At 45.0% G+C, this 20637-nt stretch overlaps 1 protein-coding gene across 4 annotated transcripts in view; it reads right to left on the bottom strand.

The window, feature by feature from the left end:
* The window catches only part of TMC3 (transmembrane channel like 3), a 51099-nt gene extending 34555 nt beyond the window's left edge, over positions 1 to 16544 (bottom strand). The window contains exons 1-4 of one of the 4 annotated variants that reach the window (XM_083411867.1): positions 16027 to 16544; positions 8595 to 9136; positions 4200 to 4343; positions 3006 to 3081 (exon numbers count right to left, since the gene is read on the bottom strand). In XM_083411867.1, the coding sequence (XP_083267993.1) occupies positions 3006 to 3081; positions 4200 to 4343; positions 8595 to 8692 (318 nt within the window). In that variant the 5' untranslated portion in view covers positions 8693 to 9136; positions 16027 to 16544. Of the gene's footprint in view, positions 1 to 3005; positions 3082 to 4199; positions 4344 to 8594; positions 9137 to 11512; positions 12117 to 16026 lie in introns of those variants that run through there. The other 3 variants (XM_083411865.1, XM_083411866.1, XM_083411868.1) reach the window with 3 other exon arrangements.
* Positions 16545 to 20637: the final 4093 nt, after the last annotated feature.

The raw sequence follows: 20637 nt of genomic DNA, 5'->3' as shown, positions 1-20637 counted from the left end.
TTGTTGTTGTTGTTGTTGTTGTTGTTGGGTTTCCCCAGCCACAACCAAGTCTTCTCTATTAGTTTTTAATGTTTGATGTTTTATTGCATTATTATTATTATTATTATTATTATTATTCTGCTAGGTGCTGCCCAGTGTGGCTGGGGAAACCCATCCAGATAGATGGGGTATTAACAACAACAACAACAACAACAACAACAACAACAACAACAACTTTTGTGTTCATATCCTATGTTGCAAGCCACTTTGGGCACACTTTTTGGCAAAACAAAATACAAACATCTGACTGCAATGACGTGGGGGACTCCCAGTGTCCCCCTGAAACCTGGCCCAGAGGAGAAAGTTCTCTGACATTTGATAACATGTACAGTGGTACCTCAGGTTACATATGCTTCAGGTTACAGACTCCGCTAACCCAGAAATATTACCTCGGGTTAAGAACTTTGCTTCAGGATGAGAACAGAAATCGTACTCCGGTGGCACGGCGGCAGCAGGAGGCCCCATTAGCTAAAGTGGTGCTTCAGATTAAGAACAGTTTCAGGTTAAGAACAGATCTCCAGAACGAATTAAGTTCTTAACCTGAGGTACCACTGTATTTCTTTTAAAATTCCTCAGACATTTTGCTCATAGAGTAACTCTCCATTTCATGCTGAACTGCGCTTTGGGCAAAATATCTCATTTGACCCCTTTGCTCCATGGTATTGAGAAAGCAATAACATTGCCATGCCTATGATGGTTCAGCCCATTAGTCAATCTCAAGAGGCCGCCTTCTCTGGTCGCTAGTTGCTCATGCACAGTCAATTTCTTTCGAGCCAGATTTTTGTTAACTCATGAATAATCAATGCCGTGGTCAAAGCTAATTAATTTCACGGGTCTTCCAAGGCTTTATTGCTGTAAGTGGAAGTATTTTAATTAAACAAAAAATTAACAGATGGCACAGACCTTCTCGATCAATCAGAAAACCACACCAATGGCACAGATAAAGGCAATATATTGTAAAACAGCAAAGGGACATCTGCCGGCCTCCAGATGTGGCTAGCCTACAACTTCCATGGGGTGTACGGGGTGTTAGGGGAGGGTTAGTGTTATGTATTCAGTGGTCTGTGTTTGCCTGAGCTTGAGTCTGGACTAAGGATTCCGAGCTCCTGTGTTCTGATTCGATACATGATGTCCAATCACAGAACATTTCAGGATTTGGGCCTCTGCCATTGGCCCTTGAACTTTGAGCCGTAATTCGCAGCTTGGAAGTTTAGACAGCCAATCACATTGGGAGTGGGAGTGGCCCAGGCTTTCAGGATTGTATATAAGCAGTTGCTTTGCCCCTGTTTCCCAGTTATGTGGTTCAATAAAGGTTCTTGCTGTTATCACTGTCTTGCCTCATGGAAACCCACTACACTTCAGTAAGTACCTCTGGTGAGGGACATGTGCTTCTTCTAGGGTGGTTTGTCCACCTTTGGGCCCTATCCTGCACTCAGCTCCCGTCTGTGGCTCCTAGAAGCTGTCAGCATGTGACAGCAGCCACACTGCAGGAACAGCTTTGATTGGTTGGCTAAACCAGGTGACGGTAGCTGATGGGTCTCAAACCCTTGGGGAGTCAGCGACTTCCTCTGTATGTGAGAACAAGCTCTGGTGGATTGAGTGAACATGCCCATTAATGGGTGGAACAGTCAAGAAGGTGGTTTCTGCACATTCCGGAGAGGGAACTGTGGGGTAGATGGGGCTTGTCAACCTGGGAAGGTAGCCCATCTAGGAGAAGGAAAACTCTGGTCCTAAACCTCCACTGCCTTGCGGGATATCTTCAGGAGAAGAAAAGGTTAAGGGGTAAACACTACCATTTACAGTGGTACCTCGGGTTAAGTACTTAATTCGTTCTGGAGGTCCGTTCTTAACCCGAAACTGTTCTTAACCTGAAGCACCACTTTAGCTAATGGGGCCTCCCGCTGCTGCCGCACTGCCGGAGCACAATTTCTGTTCTCATCCTGAAGCAAAGTTCTTAACCCGAGGTACTATTTCTGGGTTAGTCTGTAACCTGAAGGGTCTGTAACCTGAAGCGTCTGTAACCCGAGGTACCACTGTATTGGACATAAGACACAGCTGAATGCTAAAAGGTAAATAGAGAGCAATTCACCCAGAGCACAGTTAAATCTGTGGAACTCACTACCACAAGAGGCAGCGGTGGCTTTCAAATAGGGTTGGGCAGATTCATGGATGATCTGAAGCGTATGTGACCTGAAGCGTATGTAACCTGAGGTACCACTGTATTAATTTATAGGGTTTGAGGGATCCCTCCCAAATCTGTAACAATATTTGGGAAAATGGTTCTCAAAAGGCTCTGCTGCCTCTTGAAATATTGATACTAAACTTGGCACGAGGGCTCCAGAGGTGGGGGAGGCAGTTTTTGGCCATGTTGCTGTCCACCATTTTGAATCAAGATGGCAAACCAAAATGTGACCTGGGCATGACTTGGGGCAATTTTTGGCACAATGGGTCCAAAGTCAGAAATTACACTTCTAAAAATTCCTGGGCAGTGACAGACATGCCCCACTAGTCCTTTATATTTATATATATTTAGTCCTATACAGTGCCACCTCGGGTTAAGTACTTAATTCGTTCCGGAGGTCCGTTCTTAACCTGAAACTGTTCTTAACTTGAAGCACCACTTTAGCTAATGGGGCCTGCTGCTGCCGCCACGCTGCTGAACCACAATTTCTGTTTTCATCCTGAAGCAAAGTTCTTAACCTGAAGCACTATTTCTGGGTTAGCGGAGTCTGTAACCTGAAGCATATGTAACCTGAGGTGCCACTGTATATATATTGCAAGGCTGTGAAAGCTTCCCCTTCAGAATTTCTGCCAGACAGATATGCTGGCAACCTCTAATTTGCTGCCCTCTTTTTTTTCATTTAGTTAATAATGATGACTTGGAAACATTTCCCTCTGCAAATGGAAATCCTCAATCACTTTCATGGAAAGCGAGTTCAGGAGCTTGTAATGAAAAGCAGACCAACCTCAGCTCCGGCTGCCTGGTAGCCTCTCGTTCGAGTCAGCCGACCTTCGTACTTCAGTACAATCTCTTTGGCTTGTCTGCCGAGAAGACGAGAGATTCATTCCGCGTGGCCAAAATCTCATTACATCCCCAGCTCCTGACGTCCCCCTCTCATAAATAACATCTAACAAACTTGCCAAGGAGCGCGAATTACTGCTGCAAAATGCAACCTGCCTTGTGGACCTTCCCCTCCCTCTCTACACTTAAAAGAAATTGGAGCATTGCAACAATGCTAAATCCATACCCTCCAACATTTCTCTGATGAAAATAGGGATGCCCCATTCAATAATAATAATAATAATTTTATTATTTATACCCCACCCATCTGACTGCGTTGCCCCAGCCACTCTAGGCGGCTTCCAATACATATAAAAACCTTAATAAAACATCCAACATTAAAAAAAAAAAACCTTCCCTATGCAGAGCTGCCTTCAGATGTCTTCTAAAGGTTTACTTGGTTCGGGGGGTCACATAACTCTATAACCTTTAGCATTTCTCTGATGAAACTAGGGATGTCCTAAGAAAAAGTGAGACATTCTGGGATCAAATCAGAAACCGGGATGACTTCTGTAAATCTGGGGCTGTCCCTGGAAAACTGGGACACTTGGAGGGTCTGTAATTCCACTCAATGTTTTCTCTTAAACAAAGAAATTTAAGAAAACAAAAACTAAGGAAGAAGGTGTTTAACCACTACAGTGCCTGAAGGAGCCCTGACATAGCCTTCTCAGCAGTGGCACCCACACTGTAGAACGCCCTCCCACCAGATTTCAAGGAAATAAATAACTATCTGACTTTCAGAAGACATCTGAAGGCACCCTTGTTTAGGGAAGTTTTTAATGTTTGATGTTTCATTGTGTTTTTAATATCCTGCTGGAATCTGCCCAGAGTGGCTGGGGAGGCCTGGCCAGATTGTATGTATGTATGTATGTATGTATGTATTTATTTATTTATTCCTGGTAGACCTAAGAAGATCACCCTCTGAAATCCTGCAGATTAATGATCCTACTGTTGACTTACAGAATATTACCTACTGCTTATCACTAGGCAGATGCAGCCATTGATTTCTTTCTTGGAAAATGTAAATGATTTGAGATCACAAAACCCACAAGGGTGTATGTTTCAGAAATGACTGATGTTGTTGGAGAATTTCCATTACCTTAACGCCCTGAGTTTCTGCCTCATGGGCCAGGGTCTGCAACGGATGTTGGCCATGATCTCCTTCTGAAACTGTATATTCTGGAAGATCTGTTCTGGGTCACTGCTGTCAACCTTCTCATCCCCATTATCTTCATCTGAGTTGCTAGGTATGGCCGATATCCCATGGTGCATGTAAACACACACACACACACAGCGCAAGGTGAGTTATCATCACAGTGATTTTTCAGCCAAAAGTAAAAGGTTGCATCAGTAAAACATACAGGTTGCCCCAGTGCAGATAATCTAGAAACCCCCATCATACAAACAGATAGTTGGATATTTCAATCCTTGTGACTCTGGTACTTAATTTAGTCCACCTTTTCTGAATGCTTCTGCACTTTAAACAGCAGACTGACAAACGCAGCCCCCAACACCACAATTCAACACATCTCTAATCAGACATTGTTCAGTTTAATGGGGCTTACTCCCAAGTAGAGAAATCTAGCCCAGGGAGGAAATTCAACTCAGTTCACATTTAAAGACACATCTATCACATTTTCACATTCAAAACAATAAGAGAATAAATGAACCGGCCATCTTTTATTCACAGTTACCTGGATTTTTTGTGATGCAGTTTTCCAACCAGTGTTGACAAAAATGGCATACATTAGGAGAATGTGTGCACAACGATGGGCATGTGAGTGAAAATAACAGGAAAAATTGTAGTAGAATTATATTGCTTGCAAAAATGTGCACATTAGTCAAAACTGTATTAAAAATGTGCCTACTGGGAGAAACCTGCAATAAAACGATACAAAAATTTCCTGGGCAGTTTTATTTTCCTTAAGAAAATCCCAAATTGCTTCAGAAATGTGGAGAGCTGAATTTAAGATTGTTAAAATAAGAAATCGAGAGAACCAAAATTGTCCCAGATAAGCAGGGCTACCTGTCTTTCTGACTTCAAGGCTTGACCAAGGCACTTTATTTGTAGACCAGGGCGGTTAACTTTTTATACCAAGTGGGCCACAAGAGTACTTTGACATGGAACCCACAGTCAAGTTCACTGCATGTACGGTGTTAAAGGAAAATATTATGAAAATGATGTATAGATGGTACTTAACCCCTGTAAAACTAGCAAAGATATATCATAATAGTGATAATCTATGTTGGAAATGTAAAGAAAAGGAGGGTACCTTTTATCATGTTTGGTGGACCTACCCCAAGGTGAAAGACTGCTGGGAGAAGATTTATAATGAATTGGAAAAAAAAATGTTGAAATATACCGTACATTTATTAAGAAACCAGAGGCCTTTCTTCTTGGAATAATAGGTTTGGAATTGCCCAAAAAAGATGTTAGATGGTTTTTGTATGCCACAACTGCAGCTAGAATTTTGTTAGCTAAGAATTGGAAATCACCAGAAGTCCCAACAGTGGAGGAATGGCAGATGAAGATGATGGACTTTTCGGAGCTAGCCGACCTCACCGGAAGAGTCTGCGACCAGGAGGAGGAGGAGTACCAGAAGGAATGGATGAAATTCAAAGACTATTTAGTTAAATATGCTAAGATAACTTAATTGGGAAAACTTGCAAATACCAGATAGGCTTAGGATTTAAATATGTGATGTTAGAGAATAATACGTTTAAAGTCAAAATGAAAAGAAAGAAATATGTTAAGTGATTAAGTTAATTTTATGAGAAAATTGGTTTTGGAAAACTGTTACAATGATATACACTGAAATTCAGCCAGAGGGATTTGAGAAAGTCACTTAACAATGTTACCAAGATTGGATCAGGTAAAGTTAAGATGTATGTTTGTTTGTTTGTTTGTTCAAAATTTTTGGAAAATCAATGAAAAAAAAATGGGGAAAAAAGACATGGAACCCATGGGCTGAACTTGTCATGTTGGGAGGGAGGCCAAAATTTGAGTGCCCCCTGCCCTCATGCTGCCTTCCCAAAGCCAGATAAGTGATGTGGCAGGCTTTGGAAAGGAGGCACAAAGGTCTCCCAGGGTCCTAGAGCCCTTCTACCTTCTTCCCAAAGCTGGGAAAGGGCTCTCTAAGCTCTGGGAAGAAGAATGGAGGACTCTAGGTGTTAAGTTGTGGGTGAACATATCAGACGACACAGCGATTCTTCAAACAGCTCTTCTTTATTCACAGGCCAGAACAGAACTGAACTGAAGGGTTCAGTCAGCCTGCTTATATAGAGCTCCAGTACAACGTAACTGTAACAATTTTCTAAAACTATCCAATCACTGAACGTCACTTTCGATCCCTTATTTGCATAACTATCTACAGTATCCCCCTGCTGGCCCAGGGTGAGAACTTCAGTACATAACACTAGGAAGCTGCCAAAGCCCTCATGCTCCCTTCCCCAAGCCCAGCAACTCTCTTACCTGGCTTTGGGAAGGCAGCACGAGGGGTTTTTCGGGGGGGGGGGGGGGAGTTCAAATGTTGCCAAAGGCTGGAAAAAAGGCCTCGAGAACTACCTGCATTTTGGACCGCCCTATTGTAAACACATGGCTCCATAGGACTGAAACGGCATGTCTGCGTTTTCCATTACAAGCGCCTGCTGCACATTTAATTGCAGCTCTGCATCGTCTTCCATCTGAGCCGCACTGATAACACAGTGCTCCTTTCTAGAAGTGTGTGTGTGTGTAAATAATAAAAGAATAAATGGCTCAAGGCCATCAATTCCCCGGGACTGCGAATAAAGGGTTCTGCAACCAGATCCTCTGCATTTAGCCAGATATAGGTCCCCCAATTTGATTTGCTCCGAAGTAAATATGCATATGACGGCGACAGCAACCTTAGTTTTAAAATAGCAATATTATTACTCTGCCACTGAGGCTGCCATCCTATATATTTATCTGTTTAAGAGCATTTGTACCCCACTCTTCATCCAAAAAGATTCCCAGAGGGACAAACATGCAATCAAGAGAGTCCCTATCCACAGGCTTGCCATCTAAAAAAATCCACAACACACAAGGGAAAAGGGACAGGGAGGAAAAAAAATCCTATATATGCTTACTTGGGAGTAAGCCTCGCTGAGCTTATTTGGGTTCCCCTTACATTAGAGTTGATACACACAGGACTACACTCTGAGGGAAGTAGGTAGCATGTGCCTGAATTTTTTTAACCAAGACTCATTGCTAACAATTTCCTGTTGCACATAAGAGGGGCAGTGTGGTGTAGTGGTCAGAGGGTTGGGTTGGGACCTGGGAAACCAAGGTTCAAATCCCCACTCAGACGTGAAGTTTGAGCCAGAGTCATTATCTCTCATCCTAACCTACCTCACAGGCTTGTTGTGAGGGTGGAATGGGAAGAAGGAGACCTATGCAAGTTGCCTAGAACTCCTTAGATGAAAGCTGGGGTACACATATAACAATTAGTAGTAGTAGTAACAACAACAACAACAACAATAATAATATACATTTACTGAATTCAGACAGAATCTAGAGGCATAAACTGCATGGACAGTATTCCTCTTTGCAATGTTGGTTGTGAAGATGTATGTGCGAAGGAGATGCAGAAGACCACACTTTCCTACATTCATAAAACGAGTCTCCAAACAAATAAACAACCAAAGAGATTTAACCGCTTGCCACCCTGCCGAAATCTATCAATAAAGCTGGGATCTTTCAGAAACAGAAATGCACTGCGTTGGAATTCAACACTGGAAGTGCAGAGAAACAGTATCTGAAAACTTGCAGGCAACAGAGATTTTAAAATGCAGGTTCCTGCATGCATCATTTCAGGGCATTACAAAAAGCCAGTTGCAAAAGCAGTGCTTGGGTGAGATTGTTAATTTGGACTGCGTGGGTGCTATACCCAGAATAGTGTTCTGAGTGTGTTCATTTTTAAACCATGTGTTAGACTCCTTGGGTGTCTGAGTGACAGAAGGAGGGACATCAACGATTTTCTAATAATAAGAACAAGGAAGTAGATATGTGGGTTGTGTGTGTGTGGTGAAGCCTGTCAGGCAAGGATGAGAGAATCAGCACCTAATTAAATTCCCTCTCTTAGGGCTCCTCCAGACTGTCACTATTTTGCGGCGCATACCAGAAATTTAGCTTTGTGCAACTGAAGTGGGTTGAAGTGTGCTGTCACCCAGGTGTAGCAAAGTCCCTTAAAAAAAATGAATCTGACTTTTTGCAGTTTGGAAAGTGAAAAGGAAATGCACTGAAAAGGGTGGTATGAATGAATAACATGAAGATGTATCAACACCCTGTAAGCAAATCGGGATGAATGCTGGACAAATTCACCCTATAAACAAGAGTGCTTAATAAGGACCGAATAGAATCTTACTTCAGCAGCAGCTTTGTGCAAGCAACCCTGAACAGGAGCAGTCTCTCTTTGCACCTGGTTCCCCATAGTCTTTCTAGTCTAGCCTATCCTATCCAAAGGCAATCTCTCACCTGTGGGGTGGCTCCTGGTAGGTGTAGATGCTGGCATGGCGCTTCACTGTTTTCGACCTCTTGCAGGACTTTGCTGAAGAAGCACCTCCAGACGACATCTCTGGAGTTTCTGGATGTTTCAAAACTCAGGGTGTTGAAAGGCAGCAGCAACAATCAGATCTCGAGAACATGGGGGGAAAGCGTTGGGTACCACCAGGTATCTCAAAGCAGAACCAGAAGCTCACGGATCTTGAAGCGGACTCCCTTATTTCCCCTCTTGGTGGCATCTGGCACTCCTGAGTCTGGGAAAGACCAGAAAGCTGGAAACACAGACATAATCTTAAAGGCACAGTGCACCAGAGCCTGTAGCACAGTAGCAGCGATGCTTGATCTCCTCCTTCACATCCAAGGGAGCAGCTGTGGTGCTCTTGGTCTGTTGCAGCAAAGGAAAAAGACGACATGTCTCGTAGCACACATTCATCAAGGCATAGCTTTCCCACGGAAAAGCCTACTGCATTAGACGCACAAAAATCATCATCAAACGATGCAGCCTGCTCTGGATGCTAGAAATAAATAAAACCCTGAGTCAAGAATGATTGTGGTCGCCATTTTAAAAGGGTAATTTTGCAGCGTTTGCATTTCAAGTGTGTAACACCGGAGCTTCCTAAAGCTGTGCCCTGGGGGAACCTCGTGTCTGGGCAGGTGAGGAGCCTGTTGGAGGTGGGCTCTGTTCACCCTCCATTTCGGCTCTGCATATGCCCCCTGGAGCACCCACCCAAACACCAGCTGCCCAGTCCACCAGGGGGCAAAACACTTGCCCTGCCCTGGGCACCGGCAACCCATGCTACACTGCTGTTCCACAGTATGCAACATTCCACAAACACACACACAACCCTCTTTCCATCCAGCGAAGGCATTATCACAGCTCAGAGACACATTTCAGCCAGGCAAAAGCACTTAAAAGTTCAGGGCAGGGCCAGTAAGGCATCCTGGGAAGAGTCCTGAGGGCCAGATAAACATTCGTTTCTTATTGAGTCCTCTGGTTGAGATTTTGCAAGGATGTGAGGCTTCAGTTGCCTATATTAGGCACCCATGTCCTCTGCACACTTTTATACGTCTCCTCTCTCAAGACAGAACATTAAGTTCTCGCCACTAGATTTGTAGCTGAGGCCAGCTTGCTTTTCTTCACACTCCCAGCTAATCTACTGTGTCATTGTTAGCTGAAAAATGTCCCCTTTAAATGGCCATAGTTAAACCCTCTATGCATTCAGGCAACCAAAATGCAATGGCTGAACTATTCTTCTCTTACCCAACCTCTTTTGTTGCTTTTTTGCAGCCATTTAAGTGATATTCTCTCTCATGATTAAGAAGCATCAAATGCTTTTAAAAGGGTTGTTTTGAAACCAGAGCAGCTTTGGAAGGTTCATTCCACCATCTTGATTCAAAATGGCATTCAAATGCATCCAAACAAATGAGAACTTGCTCCTTGATCCCAGGAAACCATTGTGCAAAAATATATGGTGCCCAAACCTATAACAAACAAGTTTCATGAACACTCTCACACACACACACATTCCTGTGCTGGACATGTTTTGTCCCTTATTGTTAGAAAAAGTGAACTATACAATGGTACCTTGGGTTACATACGCTTCAGGTTACAGACTCCGCTAACCCAGAAATAGTGCTTCTGGTTAAGAACTTTGCTTCAGGATAAGAACAGAAATCATGCTCCGGCGGCGCGACGGCAACAGGAGGCCCCATTAGCTAAAGTGGTGCTTCAGGTTAAGAACAATTTCAGGTTAAGTACGGACCTCCGGAACGAATTAAGTACTTAACCCGAGGTACCACTGTAATGATAATAAATTAAGCGAGATCATTTCCTCATTCATTTTTCTTTCTCTCTCTCTCCGCCACCTCCCCCGAGTCACAATCCTACAAAATTGCCTGGCTGGCATAATTGCCAATCAGGCCACAGATTAAATTCAAGCACAAATAAGCAACCAAACGTCACAGATATATCAACTCCAAAATACCTTCCTCCAATCTCTCAGCTGCAAGGCTTATCTCAAGTTCCCAGATGGAATGGGTTAAGATAACTGTGTGGAACATCACAGAAGCCCATGAAATTCTGTTTTGCTCATAAACTGGAGTCAAGCTGCCGGAACGCCCCTTTTCATGCCGGTGCTAGATAAACCTCTCATCTAATGATTTAATGACAATAAAATGGAGCAATTAGATTGGCTGATTGACTGGTCTAGTCTCAAGCATCAGTTAATAGTCTTGAGCACCTACTTAGGGATGGGTGAATCTGGCTATTTTTGACCCGTGCCAATTTAACATGTTTTCACTCATAATTCCATCCCAATCCATGTCTGCATTAATCTGCAGATTACGGTAAATGCATATTTAAATTTATACATTTTAATGAGTATTTTGTCACACAATCACATTTAAATGCAGCTTTCATCTGAAAAATAATCTTTAAATAAATTAATGGGAAACCAATTATTTTGTTATAACCAACAGAAATGTCTAGAACAGGGGTGAGGGACCTCTGGCCCTCCAGATGTTATTGGACTCCATCAGCCCCAGTCAGAATGGCCAATGGTCAGAGGTGATGGGAGGTGCAGTCCTGTGACAGCTGGAGGACCCAAATCCCCATTCTTTAGTCTAGAACAGGGTTTCCCAGGGTCTCCAGCTGTTTTTTGGAATACAGTTCCCATCATCCCTGACCACTGGTCCAACTAGCTAGGGATGATGGGAGTTGTAGTCCAACAACAGCTGGAGACCCACGTTTGAGAAACACTGGTTGAGGACCTTGTCACCAAGCCCAAGTTCCTGTGTGTGGATTTAAGAGTATGTGAACAGTATCAGAAATGGGTAAAATGGAACAAGAACAGCAAACGTTGAATTCAGAAGCTTTTACTTAAAAGGAATACCTTTCTGCAATAAATAATAATTTCCTTAAACTGTTCCTTTGAAGCATCCTGCGATGCTCACAGCCATAACAGCTCAAGTGGGGACCATTTTCCAGGACTACTTAGACATGATATAGTTCCCTGCAGAGACAACATATCCAGCAGCTACATTAGCAGGGCTCCTTGGAGCTGCCCAAGTCTACCAGACCGGATTCCAAGCTCCCCACCTACTTCAGATTCTGAACTAACTTTGCTGGCTGTCCCTATGAGACTAAAGATCTCAGACGAGCACCAGATAATACACAACCTTCCATGTGCGACTCCAGTCAGACTGTCTTTCTCAGGCCCCTTTGAACGTAGGCTGGATGTCACAAATATATTCAGCCCACCAGGGACTTTTCTGAAAGCGTCTTAATTGGATTATTTGGCATTGAACCTGAATTGCTGGAAACCAGGAACAGGATGCAGCTGAAATGCAGAAGGTAGAAATTCGGAGGCAATTGGCAGAGATGCAGGAAAGGGGGTGGCTGACACAAGTGGTCCAGCAGAGCTCCTGCATGATGAGTGGGCACTGGAAGAAGCAGGGTTGGAAGAAGGGGGCAGTGATCCTGGAGAACCTGTAACAGCCAGGCAGTGGCGTAGCGTGGGTTGGCAGCACCCGGGGCAAGGCAAGTAATTTGCGCCCCCCTCCGCTGCACTGTCCCTCCCCCAGATAGTCCCTCGCTCTCTCTCCACACCGCACCGCACGCCTGGCACCCTCCCCTTCACAGTGGGCGGTGACCCGGCGGCTCGGATCGGATTCGCACAGCCAGCACTGCAGTGAGAGAGTGTGAGTGAGCCAGGTAGGGGCAGAGAGCTGCGAGTGCGAGCGTGCCCCACCCCAGATGCAGGAGAAGCTGCTGGATTGGAGAGTGAAGCGCCGGTACAGGAGCAGGGAGAGAGAGAGGTCAGGCTGGTGGAGAGTCAAGGGCTTCTACACCTTCTCCTCCTTCCCCCCACCTCTCCTATTCCACAGTCTTCCAGAACCAGAAGAGGACTGCAGTGAGAGGAACAGAAACAGGTTACACACAGGCAGGGTTGTCTAAAGCATATGCGGAACTGGGGTGCAAAGATCCGCCCGGCAGGGGCTCCCCCCAGGTTGCCCAGTCCCAGGCATGCAGGAGGTTGGAGCGGGCTGGCCGCCTCAGCGTCTTGCTGGCTCAGTCGCCCCTGAACTCGTGGCGCAGAGCTGCCCGCAGCAGAAGAGCCCGTCGCAGCGCCCCGACTGATGGGCAGGCTCTTCCCCAGACTCAACTCCCAGGCCCCGGACTCTCGGCCTGGCGCCCCTGAGAGCCCAGCACCCAGGTGCCCCACACCCCTAGCACCTATGGGTAAGATGGCCCAGGGGTAGCTGAGAGACACAGGACTGATGGTCATGCTTTCCCCTAATGTGTAAGTCTACTTTTGGCAATAAGGATTTAATTCCTCGCTCTGGGCATTCCTATTATTTTTTAAATGAAATTTCTACCCCGCCTTTCCTCCCAATCTCATTTTGCTGCATTCACTAGGGGATATCCAACATTGGTCATAATAATTAGTTCATAAACTGCTGAATTCAGTGGGTCTAGGGTAAAAAAGGTAAAGGACCCCTGGACGGTTACGTCCACTCAAAGTCAACTATGGGGTTGCAGCGCTCATTTTGCTTTTCAGGCTGAGGGAGCTGGTGTTTGCCCACAGACAGCTTTCCAGGTCGTGGCCAGCATGACCACACCGCTTCTGGCACAACAGGACATCGTGACGGAAACCAGAGTGCACAGAAACGTTGTTTACCTTCCCGCCACAGCGGTACCTATTTATCCACTTGCACTGGTGTGCTTTCAAACTGCTAGGTTGGCAGGAGCTGGGACAGAGCAATAGGAGCTCACTCCGTCATGGGGATTCGAACTGCCAACTTTCTGATTGGCAAGCCCAAGAGGGACAGTGGTTTAGATCACAGAACCACCCACATCTCTTCTTATCACATAGAAGCAACCCAGGTATCAAAGAGAAAGCAACGATGCGGGAACAGAGGTGTATTTTGCTGGAACACAGCACCACCTGAGTCCCACACCTAGGAGTAGCTAAGAGATGCAGGACTGATGGGCATGCGTTCCCCTAACATGTAAGTCTACTTTTGGCAATAACGAGTTAATTTCTTGATCTAGACATTCCTTGCCTGACAGTGCTGTGACACTCATTCTTTTATTAATCAAATTTCTATCCCGCCTTTCTCCTCAGTCTCATAATAATTAGTTCATAAACTATTGAATTCAGTGGGTCTTTTCTTGGTAGGACTCCTGTTGAATACCATTCGTTCTCCTCTTTTTTTACTGCCTCCTGTGGTGGTTAGTGAGGACACGGGTCCAACTTCAGAGGACAACCCTCTGTTTGAAGGGTGGTTTGGTAAAAGTGTGTGGTTTAGACACCAAGAACCAGAAGAGTGACTGCAGAGGCCTTGAAGTTCCCCATCAGCAGTTAGCAGTACTTGGACCACAGACAGAACAGGCCCATAGGCTCCCTGGTCACAGTCTTTCCCACTATAGAAAGATGGACTGTGCTTCTATTGAAAGCAGGTGGAGGGAACTTTTGACTGTATGGACATGGCTGAACTACAACTCCCACCAGCGCCAGCAAGCAAAGCCAATGGCCAGGTGTGAGGGGAGTTATAGTTCAGCCAAATATCTGTGCGATATCGAGCAAGCTAGTGATTAAGCCTCTGGTAATAAACATTACAAAATGAATACTATTGATCCATTTTGCTTCCAAGATAAAACACCGAGATACATAAAATGCGGCAACAGGCAATCGCTGGGGTTTTCGGAAGCAATGAAATACAGTAATATCTCCAGGACATAAAATTGCTCTGTGACTCGGGCACATTTTGTGTTGGACGACCTTGAAATTTCCTGAGTCATGACCACTTTCCGCCTTCAGTTTCTAATGCCTGCCCTAAATCTCACACACTGTCATGCTGCTCCATGCTTCATGCACTTCGCATTTCCCTGCCGTGGAAGGATCTCCACATAAATTATAAAGGAAATGGAGCAGAGATGTAATCACAGCGCCCAGTGCTGCCATGGCAGAGAGAAAGCGCCAGAAACCTGCCCCGCTGTTTCCAAAGCAGTCCTAGATTATATCATCAGACAATCATGTGACCTCAGTACTTGGAAGGCAAAGGCTGTTTCTGACCATCAGGGGAATGAAATCCTGATGGGAGACATCAAATTTATGCTGCTTTTGTTTTTCCCTTTGAAAAGGGTGGTATCCTACAACCTGCTGGGCGGCCCTTAAAACATTGCAGAGGTGTGTGGGTGGTTGCCCATATCTTCCTCCAGTTCTGCTTCACAAGTGGATTCCAATGCAGGATCACAGGCTCATGGGGTATAACAGATGCTGGAGCATGCCATAGTCAGCAGACCCCGGTGCTAGGGACATAGCTGTGGTCTAAACCACTGAGCCTCTTGGGCTTGCTGATTGGAAGGTCGGTGGTTTGAATCCCCACGATGGAATGAGCTCTCATTGTTCGGTCCCAGCTCCTGGCAACCTAGCAGTTCGAAAGCATGCCAGTGCAAGTAGATAAATAGGTACCACTGTGGCAGGAAGGTAAATCATCATCATCATCATTTTTAATTTGTACACCGTCTTTCTATCTTACAATACTCAAGGCAGTTTACAAGCTGAAGAAACAAAAAATGTACATCTTATAACAATCTAATGCAATACAAAAATGTGGTAATAAAACCTAACTTTAAAATAAGCAACCTACTTCAAAAAAGTAACATTAAACAATCATTAGAATAGTATAAAATAATATCAGCATATAAAATTAAACAGAAATTCACCCTTTCTAAATAATTTCTAAACTATAATCAATAAAACAACGGCAAGCGACAATACATAAAATAATACAATAGAAATTGAGAAGCAGAGACTAGAGGTTGGAGCAAGGCAGGTAGAAGAGAGCGCCTCTCCCCTCACAGTACTTCCTCCAGGCACAGCTCCCTTATGAGGAGTCCCAGGGCTGGGGGGGGGGGGCAAGGCAGGTGGAAGAAGGCCTTGCCTGATGAAGTCTCTCCCCTCACAGCACTCCATGCGCTCTGGTTTCCGTCACGGTGTTCTGTTGCGCCAGAAGCAGTTTAGTCCTGCTGCCCACATGACCCGGAAAGCTGTCTGCGGACAAACACCGCGGCCTGAAAGTGAGATGAGTGCCGCTACCCTATAGTTGCCTTTGACTGGACTTAACTGTCCAGGGGTCCTTTACCTTTGCCTTAGTCACCAGAGGTCAGTCAGGCCAGGCACTGGTTTCTTTTGAGATTGTGCAAATCTTTTGATTTTGCTCAGATATCAAGCCAAAGTCTGCCTGTTTCAAATATTCAGCACCTCTACCACTTTGTCTGAAGAGCAGCTTTGGGGCTGGGAGGCCGAGAGGCTAATCTGATTTCCAGCATAATCAGATTTGGTATCTGTAACATGATCTAATGTGAAGCCGCCATATCAATAAGACAAACAGCATTCACCTCTCAGAAAAAGCAGCAGGCCTGGCGGAACAGACACAACAGCTGGTATCCAGGAAACCTCGAAGATATGCCGCGGCTGCTGCATTTCCAAAGGGGACTGAAATTGACATCATTTTATTACAGAACAGAAGATCTGGAAATCTGCCCTGTCTATGCCATCCTTGGGGAGCCGCGCCACTGGCATGGGAAGATGCCATATCATCTACTTGTGCATTTCGCTGCATTTCAAGAATCAGTGTTGCAGTGCAGGCAGGGGAGGGAAACGGATCAGGTTCACCTTTAAAGGAGAATAGACCTAATTAGCAGGGATGCGGGTGGCGCTGTGGGTTAAACCACAGAGCCTAGGACTTGCCGATCAGAAGGTCGGCAGTTTGAATCCCCGTGACGGGGTGAGCTCCCGTTGCTCGGTCCCAACTCCTGCCAACCTAGCAGTTAGAAAGCACGTCAAGTGCAAGTAGATAAATAGGTACCACTCCGGTGGGAAGGTAAATGACATTTCTATGCGCTGCTCTGGTTTGCCAGAAGCGGCTTAGTCATGCTGGCCACATGACCCAGAAGCTGTATGCCGGCTCCCTCGGCCAGTAAAGCGAGATGAGCACCGCAACCCCAAGGTTGGTTACGACTGGACCTAATATTCAGGGGTCCCTTTACCTTTAGACCTAATTTGCACTTTCAGAATGTGAACCGAAATGCGGGGCTGTGCAGAGCCCCCACTGATTTCCCCCATTGCCCTGCTCCAGGAGCCCCTAATCAGAGTGATGTTGCCTTGAGTCAACCCACGGACCACCTGCCTCACCCCAGATCCATCCACAAAGTGATTTGAGGTTCAGGCTTTAACATATGGTTGGGAGGGGGAGGAGTAGGAGGAGACACTGTATCTGCTCCTCTCCACAAAGCTGACTAAGTGTGGCCAGGATTTGATCCTGCAGGGTGCTGCTCTTTGCTCGTGAAGTAACAGCAACCAGCACCATGAAGCTGGCAGGCTTGGACTACTGCAATGCTCTCTACTTTCCTGGTCACCTTTGAAGGTGACCAGGAAACTACAACTAATCCAGAATGCAGCAGCTAGACTGGTGATTGGGAGTGGCCGCCGAGACCATATAACATTGGTCCTGAAAGACCTACATTGGCTCCCAGTACATTTCCGGGCACAATTGAAAATGTTGGTGCTGACCTTTAAAGCCTTCAACAGCCTCGGCCCAGTATCCCCAAAGGAGCGTCTCCACCCCCATCATTCAGCCCAGATACTGAGGTCCAGCTCCGAGGGCCTTCTGGCGGTTCCCTCACTGCAAGAAGTGAGGTTACAGCGAACCAGGCAGAGGGCATTCTCGGTAGTGGTGCCCGACCTGTGGAATGCCCTCTCACCAGATGTCAAAGAAATAAACAACTATCTGACTTTTAGAAGACATCTGAAGGCAGCCCTGTTTAGGGAAGCTTTTAATATTTGATGAATTGTTGTATTTTAATATTTTGCTGGAAGCTGCCCATAGTGGCTGAGGAAACCCAGCCAGATGGGCGGGGTACAAATAATAAATAATAATAATAATAATAATAATAATAATAATAATAATTAGCAGCAGCAGCAGGATTCGATCCTGCATAGTGCTGCTGTAGCACCCTGCTTGTGGTTAACACTTAGCTGGAATGAAATATTCAACGCAGCAATAGAGAAATTAAAATAATAATTTATTTGTCAGACAAATAAATGATTGGCACAGTGGTATATTTACCAAAAGCTCTGCACCCCCAGCCCTGGTGGCCAGCACTTATATTCCCTCAGCCCAGCCTCCTTACTCCTCCTTTGGCTGCCTCTGTCCAATCAGCCTGGTTGAAATTCCTATTGGCTGTTTGCGAGAACCAATCATAAAAGATACACCCATTTCCTATTACCTTTTATGGGAGACAAAGAGCTATATTTCCTTCTATCATATATCTTACATTTGCCTTGACAAGGCATCTTAATTATCAGATCCCCTATGCCCTTTGCTCTTCTGCTCTTGGCTCTTCTGCCCTTGGCAACAGGGACAAATGGCTAAAACAGATGGCTCATGGTTTTAAATCTTGTCATATAAACAGAGGTCTTGGGTTCACCTTCTCACACACCATCAATGAAATAAGAATCTAACATAAGAATCTAACATTTCTTACTTTCTAGATTTTGCATAATTACACTAAAGTCAATACATTTCATATATCACACATAGATTTTTAGAAGAAAAAGAACTTAATAAAAAAACAGTTTCTAAAGCAAACCCTTCAATTTACACCCCCCCACCAGCTGTTGTTGCTATTAGCTCTTTGCCTTTTAACCTTCTCAGGATATCTTAAACCTTGGGAAGATATGGCTGAGTTTGAGTAATTACCAACTCTAATTAATGTTTTTGCAGCTTGGATTGTATTCTGTAATTTGTATGACCTTTGTTCCCAGCTTTTGCTCCTTTTTACAACTTTGAGGTACTGCAACAAATCAATGAGGGGCCCTGTTCAGAAAAATAAACATCTGCCAAGGCTAAACCTCTGCCAAGGCATTCAGCAGCTTTTACTGCCTAGCCTGGAGCAAGCATCTGAAGCAAGCATCTACAGATATATTTTTAAGCTTATTTAAAATACAGATCTTTGATCAGATGCCTCACTGCTTCAGAGCCTGGAAAGAAGGAGAGGTTTGGTAGGAAAGGATGTAGGGGTTGCCCTACAGTCTCTTGTGAAGATGCAGTTGTGGTGCAATTTGGTGTTGTGCCTCCTGACAGCCCCAGGTCAATGTGGGACCACCCAACCTGACCTGAAGTGATCTGGGGCCTGCCCAACCCAGCCCAACCCAACTGATGTCCTCCCAATATGCCCAATTTGGCTCAGGCCTGAACCGAATCTGGTGCACAGCTCTAACCAAACACACCTATGGTTTGAAATTTGCATTCCTCTGAGTATTGCAACTCAACTATATTCTAGCAAAGTAACGTGTACAAAAATGCATTGTATTGCAGGAAATTGGTTTGCAAAAATGGTCATAGGGCAAAATTGCATACCAAAATATGTATATTGCGAGAAATGTGTATTAAAATGCTAATGAATTTTCATGAGCAGAGTACTTTTAAAAAAATAAATAAATTGCACACTATTGCGGAAATGTGGAGAAATTGAACTTAAGGATGGAAAAAATGAGAAATTGAAACAGACAGATTTTGCCCATCCCTAGGTTTGGGATTCAAAAATGTGGACGCAGCAACCATATCACCAATGTAGCATCAAATCAAAGTTTGCTGCAAGAAAAGAAGCAAAGAGTCTTATGGCATCTATTTTAGATATCCTGCTGTGGAAGTTAAAAGAGAACAAGGAATTCCTGCAAATTGCATAAATTACCTAGGAAGCTGCCTTAGACCAAGATCAGATTGTTGATCAAGGGTTCTGGAAGGGGGACTATTGCCCCTGCTAGGATTGACTGAATATGTAATTTTCTCCTATCCTGATGCAGCCCAAAATGCCTAGAGAACACAAGGCTGCCAAAGGCTGAATAAGGTTACCATTTTTATCTTTCCAAGTTAACAGCCAAGACATTTCAGGACATTCCAGCTTTATAGGTACCACTCACCAGATGGCAGCAGAGACTGCAAGATAGCATAATGGGTCAAACTGTTAACATTATCACTAGACATGAAATAATTTCATACTTTAAAAAAAATTGTTTTAAATCACGGGAAACCCCCCAATGCTTCCTCCTTTGTTCATATTGAGGCTGAGCTACACCCTGCACAGCAGATCTGTGACTAGATCCCCCAGTAATATAACAACAACAACAACAACAACAACAACAACAACAACAGCAATAATTTTATTATTTATACCCCGCTCATCTGGCTGGGTCTCCCCAGCCACACTGGGCGGCACCCAACAGAACATAAAAATCACGATAAAACATCAAATATTATTATTTTTACATTAAAGCAACTGCACATGACAAGCCGCCCTTGCTGAAATTCCTTCTCCTGTGCAACTATTAACTACAGAGCAAGAGCCCCACCCTCCAACCATGCCTGGGGAAGTGGTGTTTTTGGTTTGGAGTCAAGAAAACCAAACTAGTCATTTTAATGTTTATTTCTTTAGAGCACTCGTATGCTGCTCTTCAGCCAAAAGTGGTTAACATTCAAACAAGACAGTCCCTGTCTGCAGTTCTTACAATCTAAAAGTCATGGCACAAAAGGAAAAGGGAACAGGGAGGGAGGAGGAAAAACAAAACAAAATAAAAACACAGGTTCTGGTTCTTAAAGTTAAAGAATAATGGAAGGGAATCACCAGCAGGAATGGAAACACTTCAGTGGCAGAAGGAACTCTTCCCATCTCTCTCACTGAAGCAGGCTGCTAGAACGGCAGTTACCAAGCAACAAGTGAGGTAGAGGAGGCCTGGCAACAGCAGCGGAGGAAGCCGCTTGGGCGCCTGGGGCGAGCCACCGATAGGGGCAAGGTGTACTGCAGGGCCTCTAGAGTCTGCCTGCCTCCTCTCACTCAGTTGCCCTACAGTTGGGGGGGGGGAGGCAGCGGGCGGACCGCGTCACTCCCAGGCCCCGCGGTGAGTGCCACCCGGCATTTTGTCACCCCCCTCAGTGGTGACACCCGGGG

The sequence above is a fragment of the Podarcis tiliguerta genome (assembly GCF_965153285.1).
Source record: "Podarcis tiliguerta genome assembly, chromosome: 14".
In the NCBI taxonomy this organism is placed as follows: domain Eukaryota; kingdom Metazoa; phylum Chordata; class Lepidosauria; order Squamata; family Lacertidae; genus Podarcis; species Podarcis tiliguerta.
The sequence above is the reverse complement of the archived record's forward strand: the minus strand, read 5'-3'. Positions and strand labels throughout refer to the sequence as shown.